The 17,214-nt window shown below is 39.2% G+C and overlaps 1 protein-coding gene across 1 annotated transcript in view; it reads right to left on the bottom strand.

Moving 5' to 3' along the window:
• Positions 1-17,214, bottom strand: part of Sema5a (semaphorin 5A) — a 313,257-nt gene that overhangs the window by 195,298 nt on the left and 100,745 nt on the right. The window contains exon 3 of the mRNA XM_042695214.1: positions 8,459-8,558. Coding sequence (XP_042551148.1) covers positions 8,459-8,558 — 100 coding nt within the window. The remainder of the gene's footprint in view (positions 1-8,458; positions 8,559-17,214) is intronic.

Genomic DNA, 17,214 nt, shown 5'->3' with positions numbered 1-17,214 from the left:
CCCATGAGTATGTCATGCTTTAGTCATGTATGTATATACACACATAATGCTGTATGTTTTTTCATGTAGGTTTGTATTTGAAATCCAACTTCCAGGTATTAGAGAAAACATGCACTCTTTGCCTCTCTATGCCTGACTTACTTCAATTAACATATTTTTTCTAGGACTATCTATTTCCCTGCAAATGACATAAAAAGATTCTTCTGATAGATGAATAAAATTCATCAGTAGACAGACAGCTATCACATTTTCTTGATCTACTCTTCCACTGTAGGGCATCTGGGCTGGGCTATTTCCATAATTTGGCTATCATGAATAGTGCAGCAATGAACAAGGATGTGCAAGTTTCTTTAGTGTACCCTGACTTTTCATGTTTTAGATAGATATCCAAGAGTGGTATGTCTGTATCACAGTGTAGTTCTCTGTTTAGTTTTTGGCAGAGTCCTAACTCCATGTTCCCAAGTGGTTGAACTAGTTCACATTTCCACCAACAGTGTAGAAGGCTCCTTTTCTCCCTGCATCCCGGCCAGTGTTAGTTGTCACTCTGCCCTGGCCAGGAGTTAGTGCACTTTGTGAAAGGGTAGGGAGCAGAGATTTCACCTTCATGGTCTGTGTCCCCACTCTTGCTCCAGGCTACAACATCTTCATCAAACAGAATATTCCATCTTTGCCTCTCTTGCATCTTAAGACATTTTCGAGAAAAAAGTAAATCCTTGACGGAAGTAGGATCCAAAGAACATCTACAAAAGTTACTAAATCCTGATGGATTCCATATTAAGCTGCCAGCCAGGAAACCTTTCAACATTTAAAAATTGTAATGCACACGCATGCAACATAAACAGGCTAACCAGCTGACTTACACACCTGTTGGCTCATTTGTGGAACTTATGAAAAAGGAATCAGTCATTTAATGTAATTAGTTATTTCATAAGTAATTTAAAATGAAGTACTTATTGACTGAGTTACTTAAGTCTTCCACACTAATTATGTAAACAAGCAAATAATTGTTACATTAGTTTTCACTTCTGCCAGCCCAAAAAAGAATAAAAAAAGGATTTTTTTTTTTGACAAGAGCAGAAGAAAAACAAGAGTTATTTCTTTCCCAAAGAGATCCATAGTGATTTGTTCAAGGCCATTACCCTGGGCCTCCTGAACCCACAAATCGGGGAACAGTACAGATGGGTTCCTAAATTTTGAACTAATTCCCCACCTAACTCAAAGGCACAGCATTCCACAATTTGGACAAAAAAATAATAATATAAAATAAACATGTAGATCAGGGTAATTCATCAACAGACTAAGGAGCAGAAAGAAATAGGAAGAAGGAAGACAAGTATAAAAAAAATTAAAGTCTTTCCATTTCCTAATAAATGGGGTGGTATCATTCTTTCTGATGGAAACAGAATTCCACTGTACATAGATAGATAGATTAGATAGATAGATAGATAGATAGATAGATAGATAGATAGATATCACATTTTCTTGATCCATTCATCTACTGAGGGGCATCTGGGTTGGTTCCATATCTTAGCTATGGTGAATAATGTTGTGATAAACATAGTTGTGCTGGTAGCTTTAGGATGGCCTTGTTTGTGATCATTGGGGTAAATGCCCAGAAGAGAAAAAAATCATATTAAGTGAAGTAAGCCAGACCCAAAGAAATATAGGTCCTATGGGTTCCCCTATTTGGCATAATTAGTATATGTCTAGGATAATCTTATCTGATGGCCAGAAAAGCTCAAAAGCTATGTACATATGACCATATAAGATGATGCTAAGTGAAATGAACCCCAAGACATGGACACAAGAGGCTTTTCTTTATTGTTGTTGTTTTTAATATACTATGTGATTTTTCTTTGTTTCTTTTGTATGTCCTGCCTCCTATGGTATATCCCCTGTTGTCAGTGTATTTGATTTTGGTACCTTGCATCTTGTATATACATTCATCTAATTTGGGGAGGGGAAGGGGAATAACAAAATGTTGAAACAAGGACACAGGATGACCCATTGCAGCAATGATACTCACAAGATACTATGTGGGAAATGAACTTTACAACTTTTTTGTGGGGAAGGGAGGACTAAGGGAGGAAAAGGATAGTGGGAGAAAAACAAAGGAGGGGAAAACAATGCCCAACAAGAAATGTACGCATTACCTTATTCATGTAACTGTAACCTCTCTGTACAGCATCTTTACAAGAAAATAAAATTTTCAAAAAATCGTAAAGACACCTCTATGCTGCTAATGCCAGCCTACAAAAGAAAAGGAGAAGGAAAGAGAAAACACTTAAGGCCCAAAGTATAGGTTTCAAATGACTGTAAGTAAGGCTGAGAAATGGAACGGGAAGGAAAACTGATCTTTCCATCACCAAGGCCTTCCCTAAGCCATAATTAGTGAAATCACAGCATCTACAGTATCACGCCCTCAGCTTCTGTGCACCGTGAGGCCTGTTACTCTGTGGATGCACTGCTAATCCCTGATTTCACCAAACTCAGCCAAGGCTGCCTTTCCTTGTGTCAGCCTGACCAAAACAACTCCTGCAGAAAACGGGAAGAAGTTGGTGGGTAGTATGTCTGCTACAAGCAGAATCACTGATCTCATAACTTGCTACAGCTTCTTTTTAATTATAATATGTTACACCTTGTTAATTCTAAGATAAACTTTCAAGTCAAAATGTGAATTATAATCACCGCAAAAGAGAGAGAATGATAGTAGCCAACTGCAGACAAACAAAATTTATATGAATCTAAAATTCAGGCCCCTTTACTTGCAATTAGTGGTAAAACTTTTTTAAAAGGAGAACTCAGAACTCCAATTAAATTGAAGCCTGCCATGTCTCAGCATGAACATATAAGAACACATACTCTGTTAAAAGAATTAATTAGGAGTCAGGTAAAATGGGAAAGGATACTTTAGCTCAACCAATCAGAAACCACCAAGCAACCTCTAACCAGAAACTTCCCCAATATGACCAATCACTTATTTATCCTGCCTTACTAGAACAATTTACAAAGCTCTTCCCACTCCCAACCATCCACCTCTGAAAGGAATAATGAAGAGATGAACCGCTGCCAGCCTGTAGGCAGCTCATGTGTGAATCCCTGAAAGCTCAAATAAAGTTAAAATTTTAATCTATTCAAGTTTGTTTTTCTGCTGCCCTGCATATGTAAAGCAAATTTAGCCCCTGCATTGCAAAAGCATGTTAATCTTTCCTTTTTTAGCCTTAGCTTTGAAGTCAAACCATGAGTAAAACACATGACCCAGTATAAAGAAGACAATGTTTCAACCACTGGGTTTGGTGTGACTGGAATGACGAATCTCGGCCTTGGAAACACTCAGATTTTCATTTAACTTACTGTTTGTGCATCTGTTTGCTTGTTTACAAGAAATATGCTGATGAGTAATGTACACTGTTGATACTCAATTATACAAAAATAGCTTCTGCTATGGAGAATAGTCTATTGACTGTAATAGCTAGTCAAGAGGTCCTGTGCATGAAGTCAGGTACTGGCTGGCACAACATCAGGTCAAATAGGGCAGGACAAATCTATAAACCAGTCCTCACATCAGGTCAGGTGTGCAGAGAGACTTATTCAGCCCAGATCCCAATCAGAAGTGACTTTGGTATTATAACGTGACCATTTTGCAATGTGCTTTGGATAGAATTAGAATGAAACATTTCCAGGGACTTAAATCAGCGTACCTGTGATCAGGCATGATCACTGGCTGGATCTGATCGCTGACACCCTGCCTGATCACTACCTGATCCACGTATTGGGTCTATGGGCCTCCCGCCCACTGCCTGACTCATGCAGACGGCTGGGCCACGTGAACTCTGGGCGGATTTGTGGGAGAACTTACAGCGGACATTCTCCCTAAAGCACCTCAGGTGGCAAGGATGCACCTCCATTACCATGTCTACATTATATATAAGCTTATGGAAATCACATTAAGGGAAGGAAATAGCTGACAGTGAAATATACAAGTATAACTGAAGGCAACTCATTCTAAAATGAAATATGTGTTAAAATTGCTTGCATTTAGAAAATCACATTTTGGGGGGAAAAACATCCAACTAGCAAATAAAATAAAGAACAAAAACCCAAAACAACAGCAACAAAATAGCCTCATGGCCTTCACCATGATTCTGTGGGGCCACAGATGTCTTGATAATGCATCTGTTTTCATTGCATTGCTCAGCTTTTTAGATTTTGAAATGTGGCTAACTTGTAAACATCCTGGCCTGCTGCAGACCGAGTAGGCTGCCGAGTGGAGCAGCAGTTGAATGGAACACACCCAACAAATGACAACGATTTGCCCCCCTTACAATGAATATAGAGCACAGGACTAACTCATTAGCAAAATAAAAATGTTATCACTCCTGCTTACATCTGTTGTTACCATTCTGTCCGCAGCAAAACTTCGACTTGCATCAACTTTGTGGAGCATTATTACCGCCATTACTTCCATAATTATCCATACCAACATGTATGCCATCATGTATTCTTTTTATTTTTTATGCCTTGAGTTTTTTATTGCATGGAAAGTGATTTTATTAAGTTTTGTAATGGAGAGGCACACAGCCATTCAAAAAAATGTTACTTTCCCAAGAACAGAAACAAACAGAAATCAGACACTGCAAGGATAATGCATTTCACAGTATTTTACCTTACTTTTTAAAAGGAAGACACTGAAGCTTACCTACTCCTAGAAAACACAAACATTACTAAATTTTGAAGGGAACAGAATAAAGTAGGAGATTAATGCAAAGGTATTTAAAATAATCTGAAAGATAGTGGGCACTTTGAAACTGGTAGTTATATGACTCTCTTCCAAAATTGCATGGATTGCAAGTGAAAACCTTCTGGTGTTACTGAACCACAAATTGCCTACAGAAATGTTTTTCATTAGCACAAAGAACTCCTTTTATCAAAGAGTGCTAAGAATCTTTAACTGAATTCAATGTCAGAAACATAAAGTATTACTGGTATAAAGGGAAATCATCCAACAAATGGTTTCACAATGTCTGGTGCTAACTATGAAAAAGTGAAATAAAGAGTAACATTCTATTTTTCTACAGGTCATATTTTTAAACCATTACTGGTTTCTGAAATACACACCTGTTATCTAAACTTCTCTCACTAAGTCAAAAGCTTCCCAAACAGGATTCTGAGGGTTGAGCTATTTTTAAAGTTTTAGAACTGGTTCCCACTGCCTTCACATTTTCTGAACATAATCCCATTAAATTTCCTAGGTGAAATTCCTATTCTTTCCCTCCAGTGTGCTCTGACTGAAATGCTTCTGTACATGGTTAATTTAAACTTTCCTCAATACAGCTCCCTTACTGGGAGCTTGCTAATGTAACAATCGTTTGTCATGGATTATTTCTCTAAGTCCTTCCAGCAGCTGAAAGGGTGGAAATTATGAAACCAACCTTAAACATGACAAAATGAGGCTGAGAAATTGGCTCTGGGTCACTCAGCTGGGAAAGCTTAGCATACTCCATTTTTTCCCTCATGTATTTATCAAGTGCTTACATAGAAGCACATGGACAGGTAGGCCATATTCCTAGGCTTGCACAAACATGATAAATTAGATGGTGCTTACCTCAAATTTTGTGGCTTCTATGCCTGCTCATTTTGACATTTGCACAGATTCCTAAGCAAACCACCTTCCTGCACGCTACTGTAACAGAGAAGGGTGCAAGTCTCCCAGCATGGCTGAGTTGTCAGTATGGAGATATGAGTTAGAGCCTCCAGAATGTAAGCTTCCTGGAACACTAGGAGAGAGGACTTCAATGACCCTGGGATAAGGCGCCCCCAGAACAAGGTTCTATGGAGAATATTCCCCAGTAGCTCTAACACATAAGACAGTTATCCTTCACAAACACTCATTTACCCTGAGGATTCTCACATCTCTAAAAGGAGCTTGAGTTGTTGACTCCAAGCCAACCACCTGCAAAGCATGAGATGCTGGCTTATTCACCAGAGGACCTCCAGAGACTGGGGCTAGGGGTATTAATAAGGCTAACAAGAAAGTCTTTTCCAACATTCTTTAAAGATGGAGTGATGCTTGGCTGACCAAAGCTAATGGGGCCACACTCGCACCCCTCCCCAGTGAATGGCCTCTCACCTACGTTCAGAGCCAAATCCCCTATTTTCCAAAGATAAGTTGGGATATTGAGCTGGCCACTAGGCTCATGCCATTGCCAAAGTATATCTAGAATAAATCTGCTACAATTCTAACCTCCTTTCCTCCTTTAATATATACCAGATACAGAAAAAATCAGGAGCAAGTCAAATCCTGACTATAAGTATGTTGAATCAACAGATCTCTTTGGGTTTCTACGAGGAGAACATAACCATACCATGGAGGAAGTCCTAGCACACGTCCTGCCATCCGGTAGGGGATGGCATCCGTCACGAATAAGGCAATACCATGCACAAGGGCCAAGGTGGATGGAGATTCCTGCTATAGATGTTGATGCCAACAGGACTGTGTGTGAAGGAATGCAGCTGCTCATCACCAGGGTGGGGTCTCCAGCCAGGTCATCACCCTTTAAGATAGTTTCCCAAGCAACAAATCTGTGCTGTAGGTGGGTGGCCAGGATTCAAATGCGGAGGGACCACCAAATCCCCGAGGCAAGAAAGAGCATTGATGAGAGTTCTGGGAAGCTTAAATAATTCTGCATGCCTGAGTGAGGTGAGAATGAAAACACAGTGAAGCTGGAAGGGATGGAAGAGGCTTAGGAGCAGGGCAAAAATAGCCAACATGCAACCCAGAAAACTTTGAAGGTGGGTCTTACAAAAAAAAAAAGATGTTGGATGTGGTATGCAGAATGAGAAGAAAGTCTGGAGGGTAGGAGGCTAGTTTAAAACCTCTATATTTGTGAGTTCCCATGGAAATCAGTATGGAGGCTCCTCAAAAAACTTAACATAGACCTCCTCTAGGGCCCTGCTAGCATATACCACAACCAGCATATACCAGAGAAGAGCAAATCAATCTGTAAGAAAGAATGCAGCTTACTATAGCCAATACACATGTGTATACATAGAAAGAGAGCACTCATAATACAAACATGCATACATAAATACATACATATGTGCATGCATACACAGAGCCACAAAGAAAAATGAAATCATAGCATTTGCAGAAAAATGGATACCATTGGAAGACACCATTGAATGAGATAATTCAACCTCAATAAGCTAAAGATCATGTATGTTCACTCATACCTGAAAGAATTCATACCCAAAGCTATGTACATATATGTATATGCTTATGTACATAATATAGAACATGATTCTGACTCAGGGACTGGTTTAGAGGTAAGAGGAATGGGTAAAGTGAATATATAGATGGAAGATGAATAATTATAAATACATTGTTTCAGTACATGAATATGACATAAAGAAACTCAATGACAGCTGTTGACCCATAAGAGTTAGGGGTACAGGGAAAGAGCAATTGGTTCTGTTAGGTAGCTTGGTCTCAGAAGATAGGGACTGGACAAACAAGAAGGGGGAATGAGGGTGAATATGGTTTAAAAAGTTTGTTTTCATGTGTCAGCAAAACAACGTAGAATCTATGCTGTAGTGCTTCACTGTCCAACCACAGTCAGGTGTTGGCCTGACAATGGATTACAAATACTCACAAAAGACAGAGATAATGACAATCCCTTTGAATTCTCAATTCACTAGAAAATGGATAATCAAGGTCACCATAAAAGTAATCCTGGGCCAGGCTCTGGTGGCTCACTCCTGTAATCCTAGCTACACAGGAGGCTGAGATCTGCAAACCACAGTTCAAAGTCAGCCGAGGCAGGAAATCCGAGACTCTTATCTCCAATAAACCACAAGAAAACCAGAAGTGGAGCTATGCTCAAATTAATAGCTAGCCTTGGGCAAAAGAGACTCACAACTCTCTCTCTCTCTCTCTCTGTCTCTGTCTCTCTCTCTCTCTCCCCCTCCCTCTCTCTCTCTCTCTCTCTCTCTCTCTCTCTCTCTCTCTCTCTCACACACACACACACACACACACACACACAAGGTAATCTTGGGTCTTGTGATACACACAAAGGCCTCTTGAATTCCACTAAAGAATAAAGTAAGAATTAAAAACATGGCTTCTTGGGTCAAACTACCTGGATTTGAAACCCAAGCTCAACTTTCATCAGCCTCATGCCTCTGGACAATATATTTGTCTCTGATTCTTCATCTAAAACAGGACTGATGACAAAGCCACCCTAAGGTTCAACGGGGGGCACAAGCACATCAAGTCAGGTCCTAGAGATCTTGCACTCAGTAAAATGCCCATCAATGCTTGCACACTCACCCTCTTAGGAGTTGCACACCTTATACCATGCCTGCTGCACTTTATTCTTAGATGAAGTCATGCTATTCAGCACTCTTCAGTTCAACAGAGAAGCCCACATGGAAGTAGAGGACATAAGCAATCTCTCACCTTGCTCCTACCACAAGTTCTTTCTGTCCTGGGTCGAAGGTTAACCGTGAGAAATCCACAGCATTCTTCGCTCTGAACTCCCGTAACCAGGGGCCGATTTCTAAACAGAGAAAAACAAAACAAAAGAAATAAAAAGGTAATCATGAAAGATTTTTCCTTTGGGGACAACCAAGTGGGGGCTTCAGGTAGCAAGCCTCACGGTGGTTTAGGGGCCCCTGGAGGTTTTCCTCGAGGTGTCATGAAATCCGCACTGAGAATGGGATGGAGAGCAGGCCAGGGGCTGGGGCCTGGTAAGGATTTACAAGCCAGATGTGCATTTTGCTTTTGGCTCTAGGAGGGGAGAAAATAACACAGCATTCCCATGATTCATCAGAGGAAAACTGGGTGCAAATAATCCCATTTCCTGTGCAAGTTGACTAGAAAGGGGGTGAAGGCATCACCAAATCACAGAGGCCACCCCAGAGAGCAGGAACAACACACAGCCATCTATCCCTTTCCCTGTCCTTTGGGTTTTCATTGTGTCCCCGTGATCAGACTTGTTAAACACACTGGGTCTTTTCTAGAAAAGAAGTCCACAGTTATCTCCAGGACTCGCTGAGCTTTTTTTTTTTTCTAAGGGAAGTAAGAAAGCAGCCACTCTGTGTACAGAGAGGAGTTTTGTTGTTGTGTACACGCATTGTTCACTCCTATTAGAAGGCCTCCAGTGCTGAGTCTGGTTATGATAAAATTACAGTATGTGCAGAGGGAGAGGACGCTGCTTCATAAGCTACTTCACAGCATTCAGTGGCTCAATTTTGGACAGAGAAAAAATATGCTGTGAGTGTCCTGCCAGCTTTAAGATACCTTATCGTTCTCCTTGGCAACCAACCAAGTTATCTAATGGCCTTTTTTTCTGGATTAATATTTTGAGTGATACCGCCCAGCCTAAGCAGGTGTGTGATGATGGTCAAATCAATGAAGTGATTGGTTTGATGAAAGGGAATGATCTCTAACAAACACTGATACATTATGAAAATATGCCCATGTCCCAGAACATACCTGTACAGACAGCTTTGTGGGTGAATGGGGAGGACCAATTTTAAGAAAGATCTCTATATAACAAAGAAGTCTTTTTTCTACTTTCATTGACTGAAGGGGGAATGTGCTATCAACTAAAAGTTATTTCCTGCTGAATGGTAAACAGGCCTAAGATATTGAGAGATGTATATTGCCTTGTGAAATTTTGATGTGAGCAAAATCTTGACTTTTTAGCATCATATGTAAATTTCATCATTTTATGGACATGTCAACACAAATACTTACAACAAAGTATGTAGGAGGCATTGGAGCTATCAAGACGTTAGTAATAAATGATCCTTCCAAGAGCTTATCTTTCAGTTAGAGAAACAGTTGTACTATCTTCATCAAGCATGGCATTCATAAATACAAGACATGTTGTAAGTGATTATAGAGGTATAGCAGTTTTTTATAATATTGAAAGAAGAGATAACATAAGCAAAATGAAAGGAACACTATAACCAAAATCGCAAGACTCATTCTAAAGAGAAAAGCTAGAAAGCAGGAGACATTGCAGCTCACAGAGTCCTCCTGTACCCAGCTCATTCAATTCGTCCTCTCTTAGCCAGTTCATGCACATTTGGGGTAGATGGATGGAGATGACAGCTCTAGTCTCTCTACGACTTGTTATGATATCTATAGCACAGACACAGTGCCCTAAAAGTGATGGATAGTAACAAGATGGGAAATGAAAGAGTATATATTAGTAGGTGGATTTAAGACTGAGGGAATTAAAAAGAAATGAAAGAGAAAAGAAAGGGAACAGATAAAATAAAACAAATGCAACTTAATGAACTGCTTGCAAAGGAAAATGAAAAGTAAACTAAATATAAACCACAGAAAAAATCCTCATATGAGTTGATCAACTTGGGATGGATCTCAGGTATGACAACAACAAAGTTTTGAAGAGTTCCAAGTGAGCACCCAGCCCACTGAATCAAGTGTGCATGGGATACTAATGGGCCATTGTTTGGTAGGATGGTGTGGAAAGAGTAGAAAATAAAAGGAAAAGTACTAGATCCTAAAAACTACTAAGACCCATAAAGCTTAGGTAATAATGAATGAAGAAGGAAAATGAGCTATGAGAGTCTGATTAGTCAGATCCTTGATTAGAGTTGAATTCGAAAGTAACAAATTAAAAGAATGAAACAGTTCAGATATTCAATGAACAGGGCAGTGATGACAGACACAAAGATGTCAGGAATTAAAGATGGATGTGGACAGAAGAAATGGATTCGAGGGTAACTACAACAGAATCTCATTATCCTGCTTTATCTTACTTGAAAAATTAGAAGAGAATAACCAGAATAAAATTGATATAGAAGCATATTGCAATTTTGGTTCTTTTCATGAAGTAGACAATAGCATCGTTTCTAAAAACTGTCTCAAATGAGGAACTGTATATAAAGTGAAAACTGAGTTAAAAGAATAGCTCTGTCAATATTTTTCATTTTTCTTATTTTAAAATTATACTATACTTTCCTAATAAAACTATATTTTTATTGTCAAAGTCATAAAAATTGGGTGATCTGTGTAAGTTCTTCTTTTTCATTTTCTGATACATTTCTCTAAAAGGTCAGTCCTTCTCAGCATATTGTATAACCATCTACCAACTGGATCCCATGATGGACTTGGAGGAGAATTTCTTTTCAAAAAAATTTTTATTATGAAAATACTGTACAGAAGAGTTACAATTACATGGGCAAGATAATGAGTACATTTCTATCAAGCATTGTTGCTTCCTCCTTTGTTTCCCTTTCCTATCCCTTCCCATATTCTTCCCCCCTACCCATTTTCCCCCTTCTCCCCTCCCCCCCTGCCAAAGTTGTAAAGTTTGTTTTCAACATAACAACTTGTATATCTCATTGTTGCAATGGGTCCTCCTGTATCCCTATTTAAACGATTTGTTTTTTCCCTTCCCCTCCACAAACTATACCAACATCAAATACAGTGAAAGCAGGGGTTATTTCATGGGGAGGGACATACAAAGCAACAAAGAAATCATCTTATAAATATGATAGAAACAATCGTGTGAAAGTAAACAAGATTTGAATATTTATCTTGGGGAAATTATACTAAGAGAAGTAAGCCAGGCCCAAAGAAACAGAGGCCCCGTGGTTTCCCTTATTTGCAATAACTAGTATATGTCTGAGACAAGCAGAAAAGGTCAGATATGTTGATATTAGGTCAAATGAACCCCAAGATAAGCATTGGAGGAGAATTTCTATCCCAGCCTTCCTCCCTAACTGGAAAGGAGCCTGCAGGAAATGTGTCCTGTTCCTGTTCATGGGAGTTAGTAACAGTGCAGTGTCCTCTCCTTGGAGACAAGCCCTCCAACTTTACCATAATCCCATCCCTGTTCTCTCCTACAATCCCTTACCTGTTAAGCCTATAAGAATACTAAGTCTCTTCCCACTCTCTGTAATTAGATACACCTCTCTCCCATTTAAAAGTGGTTAAAACATGTTTTATTAGACTTATTTATTATTAAAAACTCCAAATGAACTCTCAAGTATACTATGCCAAAAGCATTGTTGTGTTTTTGGCTCAGTTAAGAAATATGTTTTCCTAATATCACAAAGTTATTTTGGACATAGGTAAAGCTTCCAAACTTAGAAATTAGTATGAAATGCAGCTGACAACATTCTTAACGAAAGCCATATTGTACTAGCACATATTGCACTAGGCACAAGTATGCACACGCATGTGCGCGCGCACACACACACACACACACACACACACACACACTCTATTTCCTATGGGATTGGGTTTATACAGGGACCTACTGAATCCTCAACAACCTTCGCCCTAGAAAAATCTGTCAGGCTTACCACCAACAGAAGTTTGGTGATGAAGACTGGGGCGGGGAATCAGGAGTTTCACTCCAGAGACCCTGAATCTATAATATTAACACTCCTAGTGGTGTAGTGAGAAATTAGCAATATAGATTTCTATTGATCTAGAAAATGAACAGTTGCAGAAGCTGAATGCCTGTAAGCATTCAAGAGTGAAAAGAAAAAGGAAGGAAGGAAAGCCGCTGGGTAACAAAGCTCAGGGAAGGACAAATAAAGGCTATCAAGAGAGAGAAGAGGATGGAGCTGAAGCACAAGCCGAGCTGAGGTCACACAGACTTCAACAGCATGAGTATGTTCATTGGTTCCCCAAAACAATGGTTTGCCCACTTCCTGCTGACCCTCTCCTCTGATACCATTAGAAATAACCAGAACTTAAGCAGAGCTCAAATACAGCAGCCAATAGGGCTGTTGCTTGGGGATTGACTTATAAAACATGGAATGCTTTGGAGATCCTTTGTAATGTGGTACCCATCCTAGATGATCCAGTTTTTATACAAGCATGATTACCAAAATATCCCCTCTGGTGATGATTTTACACCACAGAATTAGATGCATTGATTCACATTTTCCTTTTCTTACTATAACTTATGTTCTTACATGAATGTTTTGTCAATATTTTATCAAAATGTAAAGATACAGGATTTGGTTTGGGGAGACTTGCTTTGTTTTGTTTCTGTACCGGGTACATTAAACTCAGGGTAGTTTGTAGGCAGATATTCTATGACTTGATCCACACCCCAGACAAAGATTGTAATAAGAAGCCAGATTATACCTCCAAGAAAAATAATTTTATGTACATGACTCAGTCTTAGTAAACTTAGTCCAAACTAATTGGCCAAGTACCTCTAGGCTAACTTGATAGATGCAAGTTAATTACTGACCAACCATACAACAAAAGCAAAACCTGGAAGTGAGATCTGTTATTGCAAAACAAAAAGAGGCAAACACTCTAAAGATGGAAAGATAAGCTAAGGTGATAGATAATAAGATGTGTAAGCCAAGAAAAGCTATGAAGTGGGATAAACAGAATCCCAGGAGGTTTTGCTGTGAAGACCCAGAACTTGCCCAGAATATGACAGTCGCTCAGAGACTGGTTGGTGGCCCACACATGCAGAGGCCTGCAACGAGGTGTGTGGAGACCAACTTGACTCTGGCAGGTAAGAAGCAATGAAACCTCCCAGGAAGAATATGGGTGGCCCCAGGGAGCCCTGGTTTCATCTCTTACTCATTCACACGTCCATCAACTGAGGAGCTGAGAAAAACAACATTTTAAAACTTACGGTGGGGATCTGAAACCCATACTGGGATGTGAGTACAGGGAAAGTTCGGCAGGGCTGGAGAACGGTGGGAAAAACTGTTCAAAAGCCTTGACACACAGAGGACAACATAAATACAGACACAGAATAGAAGTACAGACCACAGGCCTCTCCTTCTAACTAACTCTTATGGACTTACATAATTAGCTTAGTAGATCTAATATTATACGTGGAAATAACAAATGCTAATATAGTTATCGGTAAAGCATCTCAAAAATGGCTACTAAATATCATATCCCTAATGATGGGTGCCTTGTCACAGAGATCAATTCCTGGATTTCTCATACCTGCTCTATTATCAGTAAGAAAACTAAGGCATCAGGAGTTTGAGTCATGCAAAGATCAACAGCTAGTGAAATCTAGCCTGCTGTGGCCGCTTTGATACACTCTTACTAAAGGATATTACTAGACTTCAGCAAATATTTCCAATGCAGGCGTGACACATGAAAACCCAAACATCAGGAAAGTCAAGAACCCATTTCATGTTGAAAATAGCCACTTCTATTGATAAGCACATCTTTCAAGTAAGGACTAGAGAAAAGTGAAATGTAACTACGGAAACATTTTAAATGTAGATACTTCTTTCACCTAAACATGCATTATCTGTGGCTTGTCCTGTTATTAATATTGATGGTGATTCTCTAAATATCAAGTAGAAACTAAAGGGAAAAGCACTCTCCATTTTTACTGCATAGGTTTAAGTAGCACTCAAGGATCTTATGTAAGTATCAAGGAAGAAAATGGCAACACTTGTTGTTTTGCTTTAATACAGGAAAGAATATTCTAGGATGAGAAGCCAGGGAAGGTCTAAGTAGAGGGGCATGGCTGGGTACTCAGGCAATGAAACCTTGAAAAACCAAGACCAGGGTTTTACCTCAACCTAAAATATACTTCTGTTGTTACAAAATGAAGCACAGGATAGGTTTTCCACAGAGCATTCTAGAAGTTCTTTACTGACCTTTACCCTAGTTGTATAAAGACTCAGCTTACCTCAAAGACACTTAATTACTCTTAAAAGTCAATATGCATCTTTATCTGTGGACTTCAATTTGGGTTTCTCTGCCTTGTATCAACCATCCTATTGACGCAATCTAAACTAAAATTTTGACTAAAAACCAAAGCAGTGGAATGTGTAAAAGCCATCCCGGAAGAATAGCGTGACAGAACAGCACAGGTGAGCAAATCTACTCCTCTGCTGCACTTCTCCACTCTTGGGGCCTGTTTACCCAACAAGCATACCACAGAAGACAGATTCACTTTGGGCAGGAAGTCGGCAGCACCAGTATAATAACTCTGCCCCCAAAATAAAATCATCAGGCTCTCAGCCACCTGTGAACTTTTAGAAATTCTTGAACAGACTACAATAATAAGATTATCACTAAAATTTCCTATGTCAGTCTGTAGCAAGCTTGAAAACCACATTACCAGTGAGAAGGCAAACAGACATTCACAGACATGTGAAGAAAGCCCATGAAAAAAGAAAGCAGAATAATCTGCATCTCTTAATAACACTTTGCTTTTACCTACTGTATGTTCAGTCTTGCTGGGTTTAGGAATGACATTACTTTTACTATTCACTATGTACTATTTTACTATTTACTGTTAATTAGTTTTCATGGACTACCCATAAAACAACCATGTAAAATCTAAGCTATGATACTTTTATTAAAAAAACTATTGAGATTTTGATAAGTTAAACATGTTGCAGACATGGAACTTAAACTCAAGACGGAGCTAAAGTAGAATAGTGCCATGTGGTCTCAATTAAAAATCCATTTCCTCAGGAATGTACAAGCATTCCCTAGCACCTGGGAATATATTTGCATAGATTAACTCATCAGAAATAGCAGTTGTCAATCGCTATGGGAAAGAAAACTTGAGGGAAAACGAAAGGCAGGTGGTCATTTCTACACAAGCGCAGAAGTGACCCACTCCACAGGGCATAACCGAACTAGCAAGACCCAAGTCCAGAGCTGAGCAGAGAAACCACCCCACACCCCAGCCTGCAAGGTACCCAGGATAACACCAGTGTACTTAGTGTGTGTCTGTGCTGGAACTAAGGCTTGAACTCATAGCCCCCTGCTCTTCCTCAGCGATCCTGCTCAAGGCTAGTGCTCTACCACTTAAGACATACTTTCCTCGCTCACTTTTTCCTGGTTGATGGGAGACAAGTATCTTCCCAACTGGTCTGTCACACTGGCCAAGATCCTCAGATCTCAGCCTTCTGAGTAGCAAGGAGAATAGGTCTGAATCACACGTGCCCAGTTTCTTTATCATAATTTTTGCCAAGACAATTCTGGTTATATCAGCTAACTAACTCAGAAATACACAAATAGGCTAAATCCTACTTCACCTTCATAGGAAGTATTAGGTTAATTTTCTTCTTGAAATGAATGGCTCCAGATTGTTTTCAATAAAACTATCTAAGACTTAGTGAAATCTACATATATAATAGCAAAGACAGGTCCATATTGTAGTTTAGCCACAGCTTCAGATTTGAACAAAACTGTCAGTGGAAAAGCTGAATGACTTTCCCAAGGTTGTACACACACAGGAAGGCCTTTACACTGCTTTCACCATCTACGCACTGTCTCACTACCACAGTGACAGCAGACTCCAAGTAGGAATGTCAGGGACTTACCTGAAGATAGAAGATTTTCAAACAGCAACGTGTGTGTGTGTGTGTGTGTGTGTGTGTGTGTGTGTGTGTGTGTGTGTGTGTGTGTGTGCACATGCACGCACACGCACTCATGCATACACATCCTTTGGTTTAAACCTCAAGATCTGGGTACTGTCCCTGAGCTTATCTGTTCATGGCAAACACTCTACTACTTGACACACAGCTCCACTTCTGGCTTTTGGGTGATTAACTGGAGGTAAAAGCTTCATGGATTTTCTTGACCCAGCTGGCTTTCAACTATAATCTTCAAGTCTCAGCCTCCAGAGTAGCTAAGATTACAGGCATGAGCCAGTGGCACCGGCTTAAATAGAAATATTTTAAATAGCAAAAATTATCTACTTCAGTGTACAGAAATTCATTCATTCATATGTATGTATATATATGGATACTCATACATATAAACATACATATACACTCACAGATGTGCACATATATGTACACATAACTATGCACACAGATATATAAGATAGCACTATGTTCATTCACATAGTGTATGCTTATATAAGTATTACATAAATATAAGTATGACACAAAAATATTAAATGTAAATTACATACACTGTTAAATACTATTAAATGTAATCGAGTCTTTTAAAAAGTCTCAAAATTACTCTCAAAAAATGCTATAGGAAATAATTCAAATGTCCCATTTATCTAACTTATTTTTTCAAAAAAGACCAAAGTATCCAAGAAAAACCAGTGAGGGCAAGTGAAACATTTTATCTCAGTAAACAGGTGTTAACATAGCCAAGAAAATATAGAACTTACATTGTTATTTACGAATATGACACATAATCTATAGTATTTTTAAAAAGTTAAACTGCTTTCCATATTCTTTTTGCTTTAATTA

The sequence above is a fragment of the Dipodomys spectabilis genome, unplaced genomic scaffold (assembly GCF_019054845.1).
Source record: "Dipodomys spectabilis isolate Male_0828 unplaced genomic scaffold, ASM1905484v1 ptg000179l, whole genome shotgun sequence".
Lineage (NCBI taxonomy): Eukaryota > Metazoa > Chordata > Mammalia > Rodentia > Heteromyidae > Dipodomys > Dipodomys spectabilis.
The sequence above is the reverse complement of the archived record's forward strand: the minus strand, read 5'-3'. Positions and strand labels throughout refer to the sequence as shown.